At 43.3% G+C, this 20,027-nt stretch overlaps 1 protein-coding gene across 2 annotated transcripts in view; it reads right to left on the bottom strand.

Annotated features, from left to right (window-relative positions):
* The window catches only part of NFXL1 (nuclear transcription factor, X-box binding like 1), an 87,565-nt gene that overhangs the window by 63,767 nt on the left and 3,771 nt on the right, over nt 1–20,027 (bottom strand). The window contains exons 2-10 of one of the 2 annotated variants that reach the window (XM_044298863.1): nt 19,007–19,257; nt 18,681–18,851; nt 16,465–16,574; nt 14,268–14,401; nt 12,748–12,926; nt 11,948–12,109; nt 9,354–9,454; nt 8,691–8,805; nt 6,906–7,030 (exon numbers count right to left, since the gene is read on the bottom strand). In XM_044298863.1, the coding sequence (XP_044154798.1) occupies nt 6,906–7,030; nt 8,691–8,805; nt 9,354–9,454; nt 11,948–12,109; nt 12,748–12,926; nt 14,268–14,401; nt 16,465–16,574; nt 18,681–18,851; nt 19,007–19,223 (1,314 nt within the window). In that variant the 5' untranslated portion in view covers nt 19,224–19,257. Of the gene's footprint in view, nt 1–6,905; nt 7,031–8,690; nt 8,806–9,353; nt 9,455–11,947; nt 12,110–12,747; nt 12,927–14,267; nt 14,402–16,464; nt 16,575–18,680; nt 18,855–19,006; nt 19,258–20,027 lie in introns of both variants that reach the window. The other variant, XM_044298854.1, reaches the window with a different exon arrangement.

Below are 20,027 nucleotides of genomic sequence, written 5' to 3' on the forward strand. Positions count from 1 at the left end.
AGGGGCAGCCCAGCAACCCATGTCCTCAGCTCTTTACCCAAAATACCGGTGACGGGTTCCCTTTAAAGGGAAATCGCTCTAATATGATAAATCAGCTTTTAAGTAAACCTCTGCTCAACCCTGTAGTAAACTGCTATGTACATTATTTTAAACATTTTGCATTGCTCTAGTATGTCTTAGTAAAAAATGCCATGTGAATGGATTTATTCTCATGCAGCAGATTCCTTGCAGAAATTTCTGTTAAAAATCTGTTATACGGTAAACGTACATCTGAATGGATTTCTTTAGCAGAAAGCATATGGATTTCTTTATATGAAAAGGACAGTCGCAGGAATTTCTGCAACATGTCTGCTATGTGTGAATACACCCTTACTCTCCTCCACCTAACCCCCTTCTTGATAACCAGATAGTAGTAAAAAGCAAAAGGGATTGCACAGGGTTTACTTGTAGTTTGTCACCAGGAACACACATAGGTCTGTATATGAGGTGTAGATGCAAAACGGTAAGACATTTTTAAAGGGGTTGTCTGGGTTCATATGGGAAAAAAATAAATATCTAAATAGCCAATTCGTCATTTTTTTGTCACTTTATTCCCCCCCCTAAAAAAAAAAAAAAAAGGGAGATCAAAAAGACACACTTCAAAATAGTATTACTGAAAAGTACAGATTACCCTGAAAAAAAAAAGCCCTCACAGGGCTCCGTACACTTAAAGGGGTTATCCCATCTTAGACAATGGGGGCATATCGCTAGGATATGCCCCCCATTGTCTGATAGGTGTGGGTCTCCACCTACAAGGAGATCGGAGCAGAGAAAGTTGAGGAGGGCGCACTGCGCATGCGCAGCCGCCCTCCGGCTATTTCCGTCGGCCCCATAGAAATGAATGGGAGAGTGGCCGCGCATGTGCGGTGCACTCCCATTCACTTCAATGGGAGAGGCGGGGAGCTGCGCCTGGTGGTGGACAGACCCCGGGAAACCCAGGGTCCTCCAGCCACAACTCTCCCCGGCTCCATTCTCCTTGTAGGTGCGGGTCCCAGAGGTGGGACCCGCAACTATCAGACAATGGGGGCATATCCTAGCGATATGCCCCCATTGTCTAAGATGGAATAACCCCTTTAACTACAAAAAAGTTATAGGGGGTCAGAATATAGTGATCAAAAGAAAAAAAGAAAAAATTTCTAGTTTTTATTTTCCAGTATTAACCACTTCAGCCCCGCTAGCTGAAACCCCCTTCATGACCAGAGCACTTTTTACACTTTGGCACTAAACTCCTTTCACCGTTTATCGCTCGGTCATGCAACTTACCACCCAAATGAATTTTACCTCCTTTTCTTCTCACTAATAGAGCTTTCATTTGGTGGTATTTTATTGCTGCTGACATTTTTACTTTTTTTGTTATTAATCAAAATGTAACGATTTTTTTGCAAAAAAATGACATTTTTCACTTTCAGCTGTAAAATTTTGCAAAAAAAACGACATCCATATATACATTTTTCGCTAAATTTATAGTTCTACATGTCTTTGATAAAAAAAAAATGTTTGGGCAAAAAAAAAAAAATGGTTTGGGTAAAAGTTATAGCGTTTACAAACTATGGTACAAAAAACGTGAATTTCCGCTTTTTGAAGCAGCTCTGACTTTCTGAGCACCTGTCATGATTCCTGAGGTTCTACAATGCCCAGACAGTAGAAAAACCCCACAAATGACCCCATTTCGGAAAGTAGACACCCTAAGGTATTCACTGATGGGCATAGTGAGTTCATAGAATTTTGTATTTTTTGTCACAAGTTAGCGGAAAATGATGATTTTTATTTTATTTTATTTTTTTATTACAAAGTCTCATATTCCACTAACTTGCGACAAAAAATAAAAAATTCTAGGAATTCGCCATGCCCCTCACAGAATACCTTGGGGTGTCTTCTTTCCAAAATGGGGTCACTTGTGGGGTAGTTATACTTTGCAATCAAAATGTGTAAAAAATGGCCTGTAAAATCCGAAAGGTGCACTTTGGAATATGTGCCCCTTTGCCCACCTTGGCTGCAAAAAAGTGTCACACATGTGGTATCGCCGTACTCAGGAGAAGTTGGGGAATGTGTTTTGGGGTGTCATTTTACATATACCCATGCTGGGTGAGAGAAATATCTTGGCAAAAGACAACTTTTCCAATTTTTTTATACAAAGTTGGCATTTGACCAAGATATTTTTCTCACCCAGCATGGGTATATGTAAAATGACACCCCAAAACACATTCCCCAACTTCTCCTGAGTACGGCGATACCACATGTGTGACACTTTTTTGCAGCCTAGATGCGCAAAGGGGCCCAAATTCCTTTTAGGAGGGCATTTTTAGACATTTGGATCCCAGACTTCTTCTCACACTTTCGGGCCCCTAAAAAGCCAAGGCAGTATAAATACCCCACATGTGACCCCACTTTGGAAAGAAGACACCCCAAGGTATCCAATGAGGGGCCTGGCGAGTTCATAGAATTTTTTATTTTTTTTGCATAAGTTAGCGGAAATTGATTTTTTTTTTTGTTTTTTTCTCACAAAGTCTCACTTTCCGCTAACTTAGGACAAAAATTTCAATCTTTCATGAACTCGCCATGCCCCTCAGTGAATACCTTGGGGTGTCTTCTTTCCGAAATGGGGTCACATGTGGTGTATTTATACTTCCCTGGCTTTTTAGGGGCCCTAAAGCGTGAGAAGAAGTCTGGAATATAAATGTCTAAAATTTTTTACGCATTTGGATTCCGTGAGGGGTATGGCGAGTTCATGTGAGATTTTATTTTTTGACACAAGTTAGTGGAATATGAGACTTAGTAAGAAAAAACAAACAAAAAAAATATATATTTCCGCTAACTTGGGCCAAAAAAATGTCTGAATGGAGCCTTACAGGGGGGTTGATCAATGACAGGGGGGTGATCACCCATATAGACTCCCTGATCACCCCCCTGTCATTGATCACCCCCCTGGTAAGGCTCCATTCAGACGTCCGTATGATTTTTACTGATCCATGGATACATGGATCGGATCCATGGATACATGGATCGGATCCGCAAAACACATGCGGACGTCTGAATGGAGCCTTACAGGGGGGTGATCAATGACAGGGGGGTGATCACCCATATAGACTCCCTGATCACCTCCATCATTGATCACCCCCCTGTAAGGCTCCATTCAGACGTCCGCATGTGTTTTGCGGATCCGATCCATGTATCCATGGATCCGTAAAAATCATACGGACGTCTGAATGGAGCCTTACCAGGGGGGTGATCAATGACAGGGGGGTGATCAATGACAGGGGGGTGATCACCCATATAGACTTCCTGATCACCCCCCTGGTAAGGCTCCATTCAGACGTCCGTATGATTTTTACGGATCCATGGATACATGGATCGGATCCGCAAAACACATGCGGACGTCTGAATGGAGCCTTACAGGGGGGTGATCAATGACAGGGGGTGATCAGGGAGTGTATATGGGTGATCACCCCCCTGTCATTGATCACCCCCCTGGTAAGGCTCCATTCAGACATCCGTATGATTTTTATGGATCCATGGATACATGGATCGGATCCGCAAAACACATGCGGACGTCTGAATGGAGCCTTACAGGGGGGTGATCAATGACAGGGGGTGATCAGGGAGTGTATATGGGATGATCACCCCCCTGTAAAGCTCCATTCAGACGTCCGCATGTGTTTTGCGGATCCGATCCATGTATCCATGGATCCGTAAAAATCATACGGACGTCTGAATGGAGCCTTACAGGGGGGTGATCAATGACAGGGGGTGATCAGGGAATCTATATGGGTGATCACCTGCCTGTCATTGATCACCCCCCTGTAAGGCTCCATTCAGACGTCCGTATGTGTTTTGCGGATCCGATCCATGTATCTGTGGATCCGTAAAAATCATACGGACGTCTGAACGGAGCCTGACAGGGGGGTGATCAATGACAGAGGGGGTGATCAGGGAGTTTATATGGGGTGATCAGGGAGTTTATAAGGGGTTAATAAGTGACGGGGGGGTGTAGTGTGGCGTTTGGTGCGACTTTACTGACCTACCTGTGTCCTCTGGTGGTCGATCCTAACAAAAGGGACCACCAGAGGAGCAGGTAGTAGGTATATTAGACGCTGTTATCAAAACAGCGTCTAATATACCTGTTAGGGGTTAAAAAAAAAATCACATCTCCAGCCTGCCAGCGAGCGATCGCCGCTGGCAGGCTGGAGATCCACTCGCTTACCTTCTGTTCCTGTGAGCGCGCGCCTGCGTGCGTTCACAGGAAATCTCGGGTATCGCGAGATGACGCGCCGATGCGTCCAGGAGGAACAAATCAACCACCTCCCGGACGCATCGGCGCGTTAGGCGGTCGGGAGGTGGTTAAAGAGGACCTTTCACCACTCCATGCCCGTTTTAATAGTTTCATGCATTCCCCATGTAATAACAATTCTGGAGCATATGGCTCTATGTTGTGCCCTTCCTTTATTTTTTCTACTAGAAGTTATTAATTCATTGCTTGCAGTCTTCAGTAATGGTACAGAGGGGATGTAACCAGTAGGGGTACACCGAAATGAAAATTCTGGTCCGAAACCGAAAATTCAGGATGCCCTTGACCGAAAACCGAAACCGAAACTGCCTTTTTGCCCAAATACTTTTAAAATACTTTTTTTTTTAAATGATTTTATTAATAATTCTTTCACATGCACCCCACACACAGCTGCTCTGGGTAGGCAGACACACACAGCTCTGCTACATACACCACACACACTACTGTTCTGGATTCACACTATACACCTATCTTTGCTGCATTATACACATGAAGCACCCTCAGCTCTGCTACATGCACCCCACACACAGCTGCTCTGGGTAGGCAGACACACACAGCTCTGCTACATACACCACACACACTACTGTTCTGGATTCACACTATACACCTATCTTTGCTGCATTATACACATGAAGCACCCTCAGCTCTGCTACATGCACCCCACACACAGCTGCTCTGGGTAGGCAGACACACACAGCTATGCTACAAGCTCGCTGTACATCTTGTTTGCAGATTTGACTAAATCTGCAATGTGTGAATGAGGCCATACACATCATCCCTGCATTAACCCCTAAGTACCCGGAATTGTAAGTGCTAGGGTGCTAACCTCATATGTTCAACAGTTCAAGCCAAAGTCAGGAGCAGATGAGGATCATAAAGGCGCTACCAGTCCACAGCCTGGCTCCTCCCACCCACATGACCGGTCACATGGTCATGACATCATCAAAGGTCCTGTAGCTTAGAAGGATCTGGCATCTACACTGAGCTGCAGGGCGCAGAGCCCCTATGTCTGGTATACTGGGAAATGGGGGTGCAGAGCTGAGGGATCCCCATATGTTTAGCTCTGCAGGGATAGACAGGGCATGCTGCCGACCATATTTTCTGCCGATATGTACCAATATCGGCCAAAATGGATTAGGCCCATTTTCGGCCGATATTTTCGGCCGCCGGAATTTCGGTGCACCCCTAGTAACCAGTTTGGGGGGGGGGAAGCTGTACCCTGCATAAAACAAGCCCTCATACAGCTATGCGAATAGAAAAATAAAACAGTTATGGCTCTGGGAAGGCAGGGAGTGAAAAACTCAAAAGCAAAAATGGAAAAATCACAGGGTCCTCTATGGGTTAAAGGGAACCTGGAATGAACATTATGCTGCCATCACAAAGGGAAAAATATAGTAGTGACAGACACACCAATTTCAGTGATTAGGGGAGCGGCAGCTCAAGAATAAGCTAACAGCAAATCCTCCACAACCAGGTAACATAGCTGTCACTATTTTATGCTAAGCAGAATAAGGGCTCACTCAGACGGCCGTATGAATGAGTCCCATAAAAGATGTCCGCCTCCATGGTTCCAGATAGAGCATGTGCTATTCTTGTCCACAATCGCGGACAGTAATAGGCATTTTCTATTAAGCGGAACGCACACGGCCGGTATCCGTGTTTTGCGGATTCACAAAGCACTACAGCCGTCTGAATGGGCCCCAACATACTCACACATACTGAGATTTCCACAGACTTTCTTACGTCATGCTTAAAGGGAACCTGTCACCTCCAAAAACCATCCCAAGCCGCCAGCAGTACCTGACAGTAGCCAGCAGCGTGTTTCCGACAATTTTCTTCCTGAAGGCCGATCAAGCAAAAGCTGTAAAAACATTCCTTAATCCCCTACCCACGTGATTTTCTAGTTATGCTTGAAGTCAAGAGGGCAGCGGCCTCCTTGCTTCAAGTCAAGGTAACCGGGCCCCCTTCCCTGCCCCTTTGCTGTGACTGACAGCCGGCTGTTCGGCAAAGGCAGCCGAACTCTCGCGCATAAGCGCTGTCAGTCACAGCGAAGGGGCAGGGAAGGGGGCGTGGTTACCACGACTTGTACCAAGGAGGCCGCTGCCCTCTTGATTTCAAGCATGACTAGAAAATCATGCGGGCAGGGGATAAAAGAAAGTTTTCTGAGCTTTAGCTGCATCGGCCTTCAGAAAGAAAACGATCGTCGGAAACACGCTGCTGGCTTCTGTCAGGTACTGCTGGCGGCTTGGGATTGTTTTTAGAGGTGACAGGTTCCCTTTAAAATAGTTGCAATTATTAGTCTATGGCGTATAGAATATATGCATACAGTGCAATCAATACTTAGGTCTATGGCGGTATACAGTCCACGTACTGTAGATGATGCCATTAGTAGAGCAGTGCATGGGCGAGTGAAACTGTGAAATTACACCTGACCTTTCTATAACTCAGAAATCAGTCAGCGCAACGCTCTACAAGCGGCAATAATGGAAGCTTATTATTGGTAGCCTTTGTTTGAAACCATATTATGGTAAGAAACACTCAAATGAGTCTAGTAGAGTAGCAGAGCGAGGAGGGTTCTAACCTGTCTGCAGGTCTCACACGGGCCCCGGTGGCAGCGCTGAGAACACTTGTGCATCTCACACTCCAGAACCTTGTCGCAGCTATCGCCACAAGTAGGGACGTCCTCTGTACAGGGCAAGGTGTACTCTGAATAACAAAAACAAGCTGTAAATATTCATGAAAATAAAAGAATACAGTTTAAAGGGATTCTGCCAAGAAACAGCTAGAAATTAGGGCAAATTTACACTGGTCGAGGATCGGGACAATTATCGGGGGTGAGTCTTCATACGAACGCCTGTTCCCCATAACTGGCTTCTGTAAATGCCCCGCAACACCCGAACTATTAAAATATAAACGTATTTATCCTATACAGTGGAACTAACAAAAAGAGGTCCCTACAGGGTAAAGCCCATGGGGATTTTGACAAAAATTGTCCCTGTACAAGGTCACCCTTATTGAGATAAAACTATTTATGCTAAAAGAAAACACAAACGTGATCCATTAAAACTATCAGGGTACCGCTGGTGTAAAGATCACATCTATCCTCTGACAGGATATTGGATCGAGGTGTTGGCTTAAAGTGCACATAAAATTCTGGTGGTGGTGTGGGGTTAATCCACCACCAGAACTTCAATAGTAAAAGTTACGTTTTAGCTCCATAAGGGTGATCCTGTACAGTTGGCAATTTTTGGGGTTATTAACCTTCTCATTCAGTTTTTATCCTATACAGTGAACGCCATGACAAAAAAGAAAATAAAAATGTCCAATTCGCCCTTTTTTGTCGTTTCACCTATCAAAAAAAATGATTAAAAAGGGATCAATAAGTCGTACACACTCAAAAATGCTATAAATAAAGACTACAGATCGCTACACAAAAAAGGAGCCCTAACATATCTCCATACCCAGAAATATTTAAAAAAAGTTTTGGGAGTCAGCATATAGTGACGCAAATAAAAACATCTTTTTTTTCCCCCAAAGTTATTTTTAATTATTAAAACACAAGAAAAACTATATAAATGTGGTATCACTGTAATTGTACTGACCCAAAAAAATGGAGGTAACAAGTCAGTATTACCACAAAGCCCATAAAACTATGGTCAAATTGCACTTTTTTTCCCAATTCTACCCAATTTGAATTTTTTTTCCAGCTTCCCATTACATCATATGCAATATTAAACAGTGCTATTAGAAAGTACAAATTGTCTCGCAAAAAATGGAAAATGGCCCAATCCTTAAAGGGGTTATCCCATGACTAACGCAAAAAATGAAAATCAGATATTATAAGATCACATAGTACATGACAACCTCTTTCTAACAAGGCTAGAACCAGCCCGGTACCTCACATGGGTCCAGAGATCTCCACATTCATTGCTCTGCTAGATTGTCCATCTTTGCTGGCTGGATTCATTTTCCATCACATTATACATTGCTCATGTCCAGGGCTTGTGACCACTCTGCAATCCAGCAGCAGTGGTCGTGCTTGCACACTATAAGAAACAGCACCAACCTCTCTGGTGGCCGGGACAGTGGGAGCGCACATAGGCACATGCGCAGCAGCTCCTGTCCCAGCCTCCTCGTATCTGCGCTGCAGCGGTGACCATAACATCTGGAAACAAGCAGTGTATAATGCAATGGAAAAATGAATCACACCAACGAAGGAGGCAATATGGACAATCAGTATCACAATACATTAGTAAGAGCCTTGTAATACCTTTGTCTACATGATAAATGCCATTTGCTGAGGTGGGACAACCCCTTTAACTTAAGACTGGCAAAAGACCTGCAGTATATACTATTACAATCGTACTTGATTTTCCACATGGACACAATCGATTCCCTGAACGAGGGCATTGTCCACATGATCCAGCGTGGCAAACCTGTTCACAGGTGTGGTTCCCACAAGGTAATGTTTTTCCACAGACCTGAAATAATAAAGTAAAATGTACCAATGTGTCTTCTTTGGGGGTAAAATTTACCATAAACGAGACAAGTCATCAAATGGTTCTACTATATAACTGAATAAATATGGAAAGATACTTTGGGGGTCATTTATTATATGGAAATACGCTTACATTAGTCATATTTCTGGCGCAGATTGCAGCACAAAAGGTTATTTGCAACTTTTTACCAGGTCTAAAAAAGTGGGCATGACGTGGGCAAGGAAGGGGATGGGCCGGCAACCCGGTCTCATTCATCATTTTCTACGCCTGTTTTAGGCGTAAAAAAAATGGTCCAAATGTAAGACAGCAAGGAAGCTGGGTTACATTTAGACTGGCGCAGGATGCACCAAAGCTATGTAGAGTACGGCACCCTCTCCATAACTTTGATGCCTCCACTGTCAGATATACAGGTTACTAAGACCGGCGTCTAAAACTCCAGTCTTAATAAATGACCCCCTTTGTGCCAAAAATCTACATCTAAATATTGCTCAATAACACTCGTGTCATCTAGTAGAGGTGAAGGGACTCACAACGTCACACTGCCATGTCGGACTTGCACACAACCGTTCGGCAACCTTTTTTCCACAAAGGCATTTTTGTTTGCTGACTCTTGGGCACGGCTGACAATCTCCTGAAAATTGAACCATATATAAATCAGAAGACGTTCTGCATGTTTTTATGGAACAAAAATAGGTACACAAACACAAAGGGACATATACGGCAACAAGCGGGGCACAGATACATTGAAGGGAAGTATAATTAGGACACGAATATAATTACAGTGTGCTACCTGTTAATGTCCTAACCCCACTAACATAAAAACACAGTAGAAAGAAAGTATCACAAGCGTGCTGTTATATCAACTGTAATTAGATTAGTATCCCAATTATGCTTACCTTCAGTGTACGTGTGACCCAGTGTTGCCACTTTTCCATGTGCGATTCATTTTAACGCTACATTTATTTGGATGAATTAATAAAGTATATCATTATTTTCTAATTTGAGCGACTCACTTGCTGCTACAGAGTCTAAAATCTCACCAGAATAGAGTGGGAGACAGGCCTGGGGTATCAGACATTACATGCTGCGGACTAAGGCCCTGATTTATCGTAGGCGGGGGGCGTATGCCAGGCTATGATAACCAGGTGCACTGCCAAATGCTCTACTTAATTTATGACGAGGGGTACGTCTCATCATAAATCAGGTGCAGCATCCGGCAGTCCATATGCCTGAACTGAGAAAACTAATTATGAAAATGGTGAGAATAAGGTCAGCGACAATTCTAAAAAAATACAAAACAGTGGTTTACGTTAGATTCCTTTATGAGGATCTGTTCACCATCTGTTTGGAGACTTCAGACTGAGGTATGTCAGAAGAAAATGTGTACAATAGTGCATGAAGTTTGTGAACCCTGCAGGGTTTTCTTTATTTATGCATAAATGTGACCTAAAACTACATCAGATTTTCACTCAAGTCCTAAAAGTAGATAAAGCTAACAGGATAACAAAAAAGGAGTCAAAAATATTAGGCGTAGACATTTATTTATCAAGGAAAATGATCCAATATCATATGTCTGTGAGCGGCAAAAGTATGTGGACCTTAAGGCTAGGGCTACACAACGACATTTATCTCGGAACTATTTGTCGCAGTAATGTTGCACAACATATTTTATAATACTAGTCTATGGTGTCGCATTGTGATATGCTGCGCTGACTGTCAAGTCGCAGTTGCAGCATGTCACAGTACAACACCATAGACTAGTATTATAAAATATGTTGTGCGACACATGTTGCAGTATAGTTGTACCCTATAGGTTGTGCGACACATGTTGCAGTGTAGTTGTACCCTATAGGTTGTGCGACACATGTTGCAGTGTAGTTGTACCCTATAGGTTGTGCGACACATGTTGCAGTGTAGTTGTACCCTATAGGTTGTGCGACACATGTTGCAGTGTAGTTGTACCCTATAGGTTGTGCGACACATGTTGCAGTGTAGTTGTACCCTATATGTTGTGCGACACATGTTGCAGTGTAGTTGTACCCTATATGTTGTGCGACACATGTTGCAGTGTAGTTGTACCCTATAGGTTGTGCGACACATGTTGCAGTGTAGTTGTACCCTATATGTTGTGCGACACATGTTGCAGTGTAGTTGTACCCTATATGTTGTGCGACACATGTTAATGTGTAGCCCTAGCCTTAGGATGAGATCAAGATATAACTTTTTGGTTTAAATGAGAAGAGTTATGCTTAGAGAAAGGAAAACACTGCATTCCAGTATAAAAACCTTATCCCATCTGTAAAACACGCTGGTGGTAGTATTATGGTTTTGGCCTAGTCTGATCTGGGCCAAAATGGTTTGCCATCATTGATAGAGCAATGAATTCTGAATTACACCAGCAAATTCTAAAGGAAAATATCCGGACATCTGTCCGTGAGCTGAATCTTAGGAGAATGTAGGTCATGCAGCAGGACGACAACCCTAAGCAAAAGAGTCATTCTAACAAAGAATGGTTAAAGAAGAATAAAGTTAAAGTTCAAGGGAGGGAACCCACCAACACTACAGAGTTCAACTGTTTTGCATGGAGGAATGAGCTAAAATTTCTCCAAGCCGATGTGCAGGGGAGACTCAAATGGCTGACCTGTTACCACAAGTGAATCCCTTTTTACAGCACACAGTATCCATGAATCTCTGGTTCCTGTGAGGACAGTCGGCTGGAAGGAGCAGCAGCCGGTTCACCTCTATTGAGGTTATTTTGGCTTTGCACATCCCATTCCAGTAAGAAGCGGCCATACACCGTGCGTGTTATAGTTATCTGGGGTAACGCACTAGGGGAGCGCCCCTGCGTTATATTTTCCAGGCCGATGTGCAAGGCGAATCAACATTTAGTTGCAGTTATCATTGCACAACGGGGTCGCACCAGATACGGAAAGCAAGGAATCACATACTTTTGCCACTCACAGACATGCGATATTAACCAAATGACCAAGTCTATTATTTTTGACTCATTTGTTTGATTTACCGGTAGTTATCTTTTTATATACTTTTGGGACTTGTGTGAAAATCTGATGTAGTTTTAGGTTGCATTTTTCAAGCACTACTGAATTATATTAATGAAACCTACCTTTATGACAAGGACTTTCACACTTGTGTTGTCCACATAGCAGCATTCTCCCACATGACTGCCGACATGACCATTCTTTGGTGCTGCAACGCCTAGGAAGAGGCCTTGCCTTCTTACAATAGCAAGTGGTGGTCACCATCTTTGGGCAAGGGGGACATGGACCTAAAAGAGAAAAAAATATATATATCAATTAAGTGTTAAATATATGCAGTATTGCTACTAAAGCGATACATGAGAAAAAACTTTGAGCTTAAACAGATATTCCTACCTTAGAAACGTATGGCATAAGGACAGGACATGGCATAAATGTCTGATAGATGCGGGTCCCGCCTCTGCTTGGCTGTCTCTGTGACTCCCATTGAAGTGGTGGATGACTGTGGACATGCACAGACACTTGCCCATTCATTCACTGTCTCAAAGACCACCATTTTGTCAACAGGTGCAGTTACCAGAGGTGGGACCCTCCTGTGGATATGCCATAACCGTCTAATGTGGAAATACCCCTTTAAGAGAAATCTGACTGCAATCACTACAGATTAACTTTATCCATATATAACAGTAAATTCTGCTGTATTTAAAGAGGAAGATGGAAACTCAGACACAAATCAACTGCTTCGTTGTACTGCTTTAGAGGAGACCAACAGGAGATCCATGCAATGGACCACGCAATGAACGATTAGCCTACAGAATATGTTGGCTCTCAGATTCTCAGGATCAGATGTTGTTCTATAGATTCATTCAGTCAAAAAAAATGCTTTGCTATATGTTCCAGATACATAAAGGTCTGGTTCACTAGTTACCTGGATGGCACAAGAGCAGGCATTTGTGACCACACGAGGGCTTAAATTCTTTTTCACAAACTTGTCCACAGGAATGGGGGACAAGCCACGGGTCCAAAGGAGGGTCTTCTACCTTTGCACAATAACAGTAATACCTAGCAGGAGTCTGTGATCTCTTATATTCATAGCGACACTTTGGGCTAAAAAACATAAGGATAAAGAGTACATAAGGTCACAACAGTTATAATAGAACAGTGATGCCCAACCTACGGCCCGCGGGCCACATCCGGCCTGCGAAGCTGTGTCATGCGGCACGTGCTATGACCAAAGGCGTAGCTTGCGCACAGTTGCAGAAGAGACACGCCTGCGCCGCCATTACTAATTATACTGTGGGGCAGTACTTTTATTAGTTTTGCCGCGCCCGTACAGACCCCCTCTGGACTCTCAGCCAGGCATCAGGGCACGTCGAAAGAGAAGGTGAGGACGAGTCAGATGGGAGCAGGAGGTCAATGGAGGATGTGACTGGCGAGGTGTGGTAGTGGTGGAAGTGATTGGACCTGAGCCTATGTGATTACTATGTCTGGTGCCCATGTGGGCCGCCTGGGTTTCTCCTCAGGACGCGCTTAGCAATAGTAATGAGGGAGAGAGTACTCATAATATTGCACCACAGGGCATTTCTAGAGAGAGTTTCCTGTATTCCACTCCTTAGTCTTGCTATGCCCAGATGTGCCCCCTTCACAGTGGTAATGCCCAGAAGTGCCCCCTTCACAGTGGTAATGCCCAGAAGTGCCCCCTTCACAGTGGTAATGCCCAGAAGTGCCCCCTTTACAGTAAAAATGCTCACATGTGCCCCTTCTCAGAAAAAATGCCCATATGTGCCCCTTCTCAGAAAAAATGCCCATATGTGCCCCTTCTCAGAAAAAATGCCCATATGTGCCCCTTCTCAGAAAAAATGCCCATATGTGCCCCTTCTCAGAAAAAATGCCCATATGTGCCCCTTCTCAGAAAAAATGCCCATATGTGCCCCTTCTCAGAAAAAATGCCCATATGTGCCCCTTCTCAGAAAAAATGCCCATATGTGCCCCTTCTCAGAAAAAATGCCCATATGTGTCCCTTCTCAGAAAAAATGCCCATATGTGCCCCTTCTCAGAAAAAATGCCTATATGTGCCCCTTCTCAGAAAAAATGCCCAGATATTTGCCCCTTCACAGAAAAAATGCTTACACGTGCCCCCTCACTGTGTTTGCATTTCTTTCTGGCAAAGCTACCTGGTTCTGGCCCGCAACATTTATACCATGTCTAGTGCGGCCCTCAGACGATAAATGGTTGGGCACCACTGTAATAGAAGATAATGGTAAGAACAAGATATTCTCCCCTAAATGCAAAATTTTATAACAAAAAAAAACACAACAATCACCTACTGGTATAAAAAAAAACTAAATATGAAACCTCATAAGAGATTAACTAATACAATCACAGAACAGATTTTGTTGTTATGGTTTATCAAGGAGTAGGTATCAGGATTTCAGTTTCCTCACGTACCAGGGCCAAGGATAATCTTTCTTTTCAAAGTTGTCATCGGTCAATGGAGAGGACACAAGGAATATGCTGTCCTTGGCCCACTTCTGGATGCAAGGCATGTGAAATATGCAGTAACAGCCAGAGCAGCTCCAGACCTACAAACAAGACATGTATAATTAGAATGTCACCAATTGCTGTATTTTTCGCTTTATAAGCTGCTCCTGATCATAAACTGCACCTAGGGTTTAGAAGAGGAAAATAAGAAAAAAAAAAAAATAAAAAAAAAAATAAAATAAAAATTCACCAGACCTCAGAATAGACCCCCAATTTTCACCAGACATCCCAAATGTCATCAGACCTCATTTCAGACACCCCCTTCAGATTAGATTCCCCCAATCAGACAATAAAAAAAAAAAAAAACTTACCTCTCCTGCTCGGGACAGAGTGCTCTTCCTGCACTCACCACTCCCTGGTCTTCTGCCAGTGCTGCGATGCACTGTGATCTTATGTTGCACACCGTCAGGTCATAGTGCACACCTACGTTCATTACGTCCTGACACTATACACAGCACAGAGGGCACCCGGTGTGCTGTCCACATCTTTTGCAAAGTGAATAGATCTGCATTAGTTCCGCAAAATAAATGTGGTCATGTGAATAAGCCCATACACACAGTTATGTCAATTAGACTACAGCTGGGACCCGCACACCTAGCCCATCCACAATACCCAGTCCCCATAGCTCTGTGTGCTTTTATTGTGTAAAAAAACTATTAGATACATATGCAAATTAACCTGAGATGAGTCCTGTCCCTGACTCATCTCAGGGACAGGACTCCCAGCTGTAGCAACCCATGTCCTCAGCTCTATACACAAAATCCTGGTGACAGGTTCCCTTTAAAGGGGTTGTCAGGTTCAGAGCTGAACCCAGACATACCCTTATTTTCACCCAGGCAATCCCCCTGAGGCTAGCATCGGAGAATTCACATCGGGCTCTGATCTGAGGTCTGCTTGGGGGTCGGGGTCTTATAAACATTGGGGGTCTGAGCTGAGGTCTGATTAACATTGGAGGTCTGATTGGGGCTCTGAGGTCTGATGAAAAATATTTTTTTCTTACTGTATTTTCCTCCTCTAAAAATACAGTAAACATGTCACAAATGTTCATTATAGCTGACAAACGATTGAAAGTGCACAACCAGAAATGTAGAACAGCACACTCAGACCTCCACGACCCCACCAGAATGCATCAGCCGAACCACAACCACAGATCCTCAGCGGTCCACCGAATAGTATAAAACAAAAGGTGACAGCAGCATCTCCAGTGTATCCCTTTTATTGGACAAGCCTTGACAAAGGCTAAGATGTAGCCGAAACGTAGCTGTCTGGTTTTTATTGCATGCATTCTATAAGGCTTGTCCAATAAAAGGGATACACTGGAGCTGCTGCCGTCACCTTTTGTTTTAATTGAAAGTGGTCAGCCATGTTGTATTACTTTGAGCTATTCATCATCTGAAATGATATGTATATAGAGTTGTTGGCTGCTTATGCCCAATCATTCAGTACTTTGTACATGATTTTGTTTCTACAGTTTTAGGTAAAAGCGGCCTTTTTATGGGACAGGACAGGTAAAGGGGTATACCCATCTGGCCATGTATGGCATATACACAGTATATGCCATAAATGTTCTATACATGTGGGTCACGCCTCTGTAGCCCACTCCTATCTCAAGAACAAGGCCTTGTCTTGCTCATCCGGGAATGGAGAGGTGGATGCGCTTGCATGGTTTTCTCCATTAACATCTATGGGACTTTCAAAAATGTGCATCTACTCAGCTATTTTTGGGAAATCCCATAGAAGTGAATAGACAGAACCTCACAAGTACAGAAATGTCTCCATTCCAGTCGGCACCGGACAGGGCCCCATTCTCATGATAGGAGCAAATCCCACCTATCACACATTTATAGCATATCCGACAGAGCCATAAATGTCCAGATAGGAATACCCCTTTAAGTCTGAAATCTTTTCTTCATGTACCAAAAAAAAAAAAAAAACACATTAATCTAATGTGCACAGCCAGCTCTAAAGCAATAAAACCTGGACTTGCAGATGATACTTGACATCATAAAAATCATCTTGACAGCACTTGAAATTATGATGCCCAATGTCACGATTTCCAGGCATAAATATGTATTTTAGAAACTTTTCGCAGCTTGATACTCACAGCTTGATTCCTCTTCACTGATGCAATGCATATCAAGCAAGTCAGAGCCCCAGACTGAAAGGCCTCATTCACATATTGTTTAGTGCGAGCTAATTCACTGGCATCACCATCTTAAAGAGAGAAAAGAGAGGGAAAAACCTTTTCAATCTGGAAAGTCATATAATACATGTAAGACTGCTTTCACATCTGCTTTGGAGGCTCCGTTTGGGGCTTACGTCACAGAGCTCGTCAAGATAGCGAATAGAAAAGTCCTGTAGGCAGAAGTTTTTTCTCTGCTTAAAAAAAAGGGTCCCCTAAACAAAAACCTAATGGATCCCATTAAAGTCAATGGCATCTGTTAGGCTCTGTTCCTGTCAGATATTTGCCGAATTCGGCACTTACATTATTTTTGTTCTTCTGCTCCTATAACGAAGCAGAAGAACACAAATACACAGCGCTGGGTCAAAGTATCAGTGGAAACAACCAAAATGCAATAGAATAAAAAAAAAATGCCATACAGGCCTTGTACCTCATTTTATGTTTTAGACACTTTTTTAGCTGCCCGACAAGGGTTGTGGCAACTAGCTGTTGTGCCGCAATCTGCTCCTGAAATACACCTAATATAAGCAGAATAAATGGCCCCCTATAGATCTCCCTGCAAAGAATGAGCTCTCACACAGTTCCATAGATATAACTATATAGTTATGAAAGTCAGAATATGGCAATGAAAATAAAAAAAATAAAAAATAAAAACTGGAAGAAATATGGGGTTGCTATAATCGTACTGACCTAAAGAATGAGAACAAAGCTGGTCTAAGTTTACACCATTGCTTTCTCCAGAAAATTGGCACATGCCATTAATAAATTTGGGAGATTTTACAAATCCGCCCCATTAAATAGACACTTTGCTAAAGTGCCCAGCAAGGGGCAAACATCTGTTCGCTTTGGCACAAATCAAAATTAAATTTGTCTAAATAAGACAATAAAAGCTATGTTTTAGTACGCCCTTATTTTTGGATAGTCAGATTTTTAGCTCGAGGGTTCTCTTATTGCCTTTTCCATTTCATTGCACACACTGCTTTGGCTTTGCTTTATTTCTAGGAGGTGAAAGCTACATTTTTTGTGCCAAAAAGAAGGCACCAGAACTTATGCCAGAATTCTGTAACAAGGGTCTTAGTAAAGGTGGGCCATTGTCGTTATGGTTCATACTGCGTAAGAAAATGTAAATGTTGCTTGTATGTGGAATGCCCCATCCATCCATTCAGGGGCAAGATCTCAGAAATATTACAGAACTACTAAAGTAACTCTCATGTACTGTTCTTATGGAAATTGCTGTCTGCGGCTGCATGAACATTTCAGAATCCCAGGTGCAGCCGTGAATGGACAGACAAGCAAACAATGGAGTCATAGCAGCTCATTGGAAAATTCACTGGTGAGCGCCAGCACCCGGTACCTTGATCCAGGCTATAATGTCCAAATGCAACGTATATTGCAGCACTCCAGAAAATTAGCGAGGATTCAGCAATGTATTTACTCGTTTCAGTTCCACAATGAGTGCTGATATATTCTTTGCATATTACACAGATATTCATTAGATATGGGGTGAAAGGAAGAATGTTATTTGGACATCGGATCTTTCCGTGATAGAATGAAACCAATTAAGGCCCCAATGCACATTAGGGGACTGACGGCCAAACCAGTCGTTTTCAGCAGGACTGGCTGCCAACCTAATGGTTTTAGGGACCTCTCTACTCTTGAGAAATGATATTAGGGGAGATAAGGATCAAGGTGCTCATGTATTAATTAATAAAAGACCTATAGCTGGTGGTGGTTCCGCCGAAGACTTCAGTAGATCCACCGCCAGTTCTAAATGTAAGACAGCTTCCTATCTATCTTATATTTAGACCATTTTCTATGCCTGAAACAGGTGTGGAAACTGATGAATTAGGCGGGCCTGCCAGCCCCTTCCCCTGGGCACAATTTTAGACCTGGCGTGAGCGGGGAGAAGTTGTAGATTGCGGCACAACTAGCTGTTGCGCCACAATCTGCGCCTGAAATACACCTAATATAGGCGTATTTCAGCTTAATAAATAGCCAAGTGCTTTGAATTTCAACTCCTGATGCTTTTGTTTTCCAAGCACATAAGCCACCACCAGAAGTGTCTGACAGCAGCTTTCTCCGCTGAAAACACATGCATGCTTGGCCGAGAGTTACTGAAGGTGCATGGGCATCTTTACCTGTTTGGTCTGTGTAAGTGGTAAATGTTAAATCTAATATCCTTTCCTGTTTTCCTTCCCTGTCTTCATCAGCGTCCTGATCATCATCTGATGAGCTGTAATTATCTGCAAGTTTCTTTACCACTGCCTGGTTGGCTTTCTGAATATCTTCAAACTTCTTTTTAGAGTTCTCTGCTTGAAGAGAAAATGTACAGGTTACAGAAGTGAACAAATACTGACACAGTACATGACGGACGGCATGGCTCTTTTAGTAAATACTTGTATAAATGAAGGCACAATGGCTCAGAAGAACGAGTCCATGCAAGTGGCTAGAAGACAACGCTTACCACTAACTTGACTTTTCATGTCCCCTGAATGACCAGGCTTACTGACAGATGCATAGGAAAGGTTTCCTCTACCAGCGCCAGACCATGGGCCGCTTGAAAGGGCGGTATTTCTGACGGGTACTGATGCAGGCCCTGGAGCACGGGCTGGAACACCATTTAAAGACACACCCCGACCTCTCGCTCGTCCCCTGCCACCTTGCCGCCAAGGAGCATCCATTGCTGGTAATGCTGCGGTGAAGACTACTTAGTACCTGAAAGACATCCCAATGAATAAACAGCGTCAAGATATTTTCTTAGCTGGGCATACTTGAAAAGTAGTAGTTTTAGGGCTTGTGCACAGGCTGTAATAAGCCAGAGGCAGCGGAAACATTCAGCATTTCCTGCATTAATTCGGATTGTCCCAGGCTTGGATATCTGAAACTAAAACCATACACTTTGCTCTAGTTTGGACTGCGAGACATATACTCTCATCAGATGGACTACTACAGAAACATCTGCAGGCAATATGACTTCTATCCATCTAACGCAGGCATACTCAACCTGCGGCCCTCCAGCTGTTGCAAAACTACAACTCCAAGCATGCATGAACAGCCTACAGCTATCAGCCTACAGCAGGGCATTGTGGGAGTTGTAGTTTCACAACAGCTGGAGGGCCGCAGGTTGAGCATGCCTGATCTAGCGTATACACGTTAGCGTTATTTTTTAAAGGAAGCAGATTAACCTACCCCTACTTACTCTACGGACACGACCATATTTTACATCCGTGTCAGATCTGCAAATTTTTGCAGATTGCACATGGACCGATTTATTTGCATGAGACTGCAAAAAATACAACTAGCAGCTCATCAGATATCATCCGTGTGCTGTCCAGATCTGCGAGTGTCTGTTGAAATTAGAGAACATGTACAGTCATTTCTAGTAATGGTAGCGAGGAAAATACAAATAGAAAGGGATGCAGATTAGCTCTTTACAAGCTCTGCCTCTGAGGCCACCAGATGGAAGGCAGCTATCCTATAAGTCA

Source organism: Bufo gargarizans, chromosome 1 (assembly GCF_014858855.1).
Source record: "Bufo gargarizans isolate SCDJY-AF-19 chromosome 1, ASM1485885v1, whole genome shotgun sequence".
In the NCBI taxonomy this organism is placed as follows: Eukaryota; Metazoa; Chordata; class Amphibia; order Anura; family Bufonidae; genus Bufo; species Bufo gargarizans.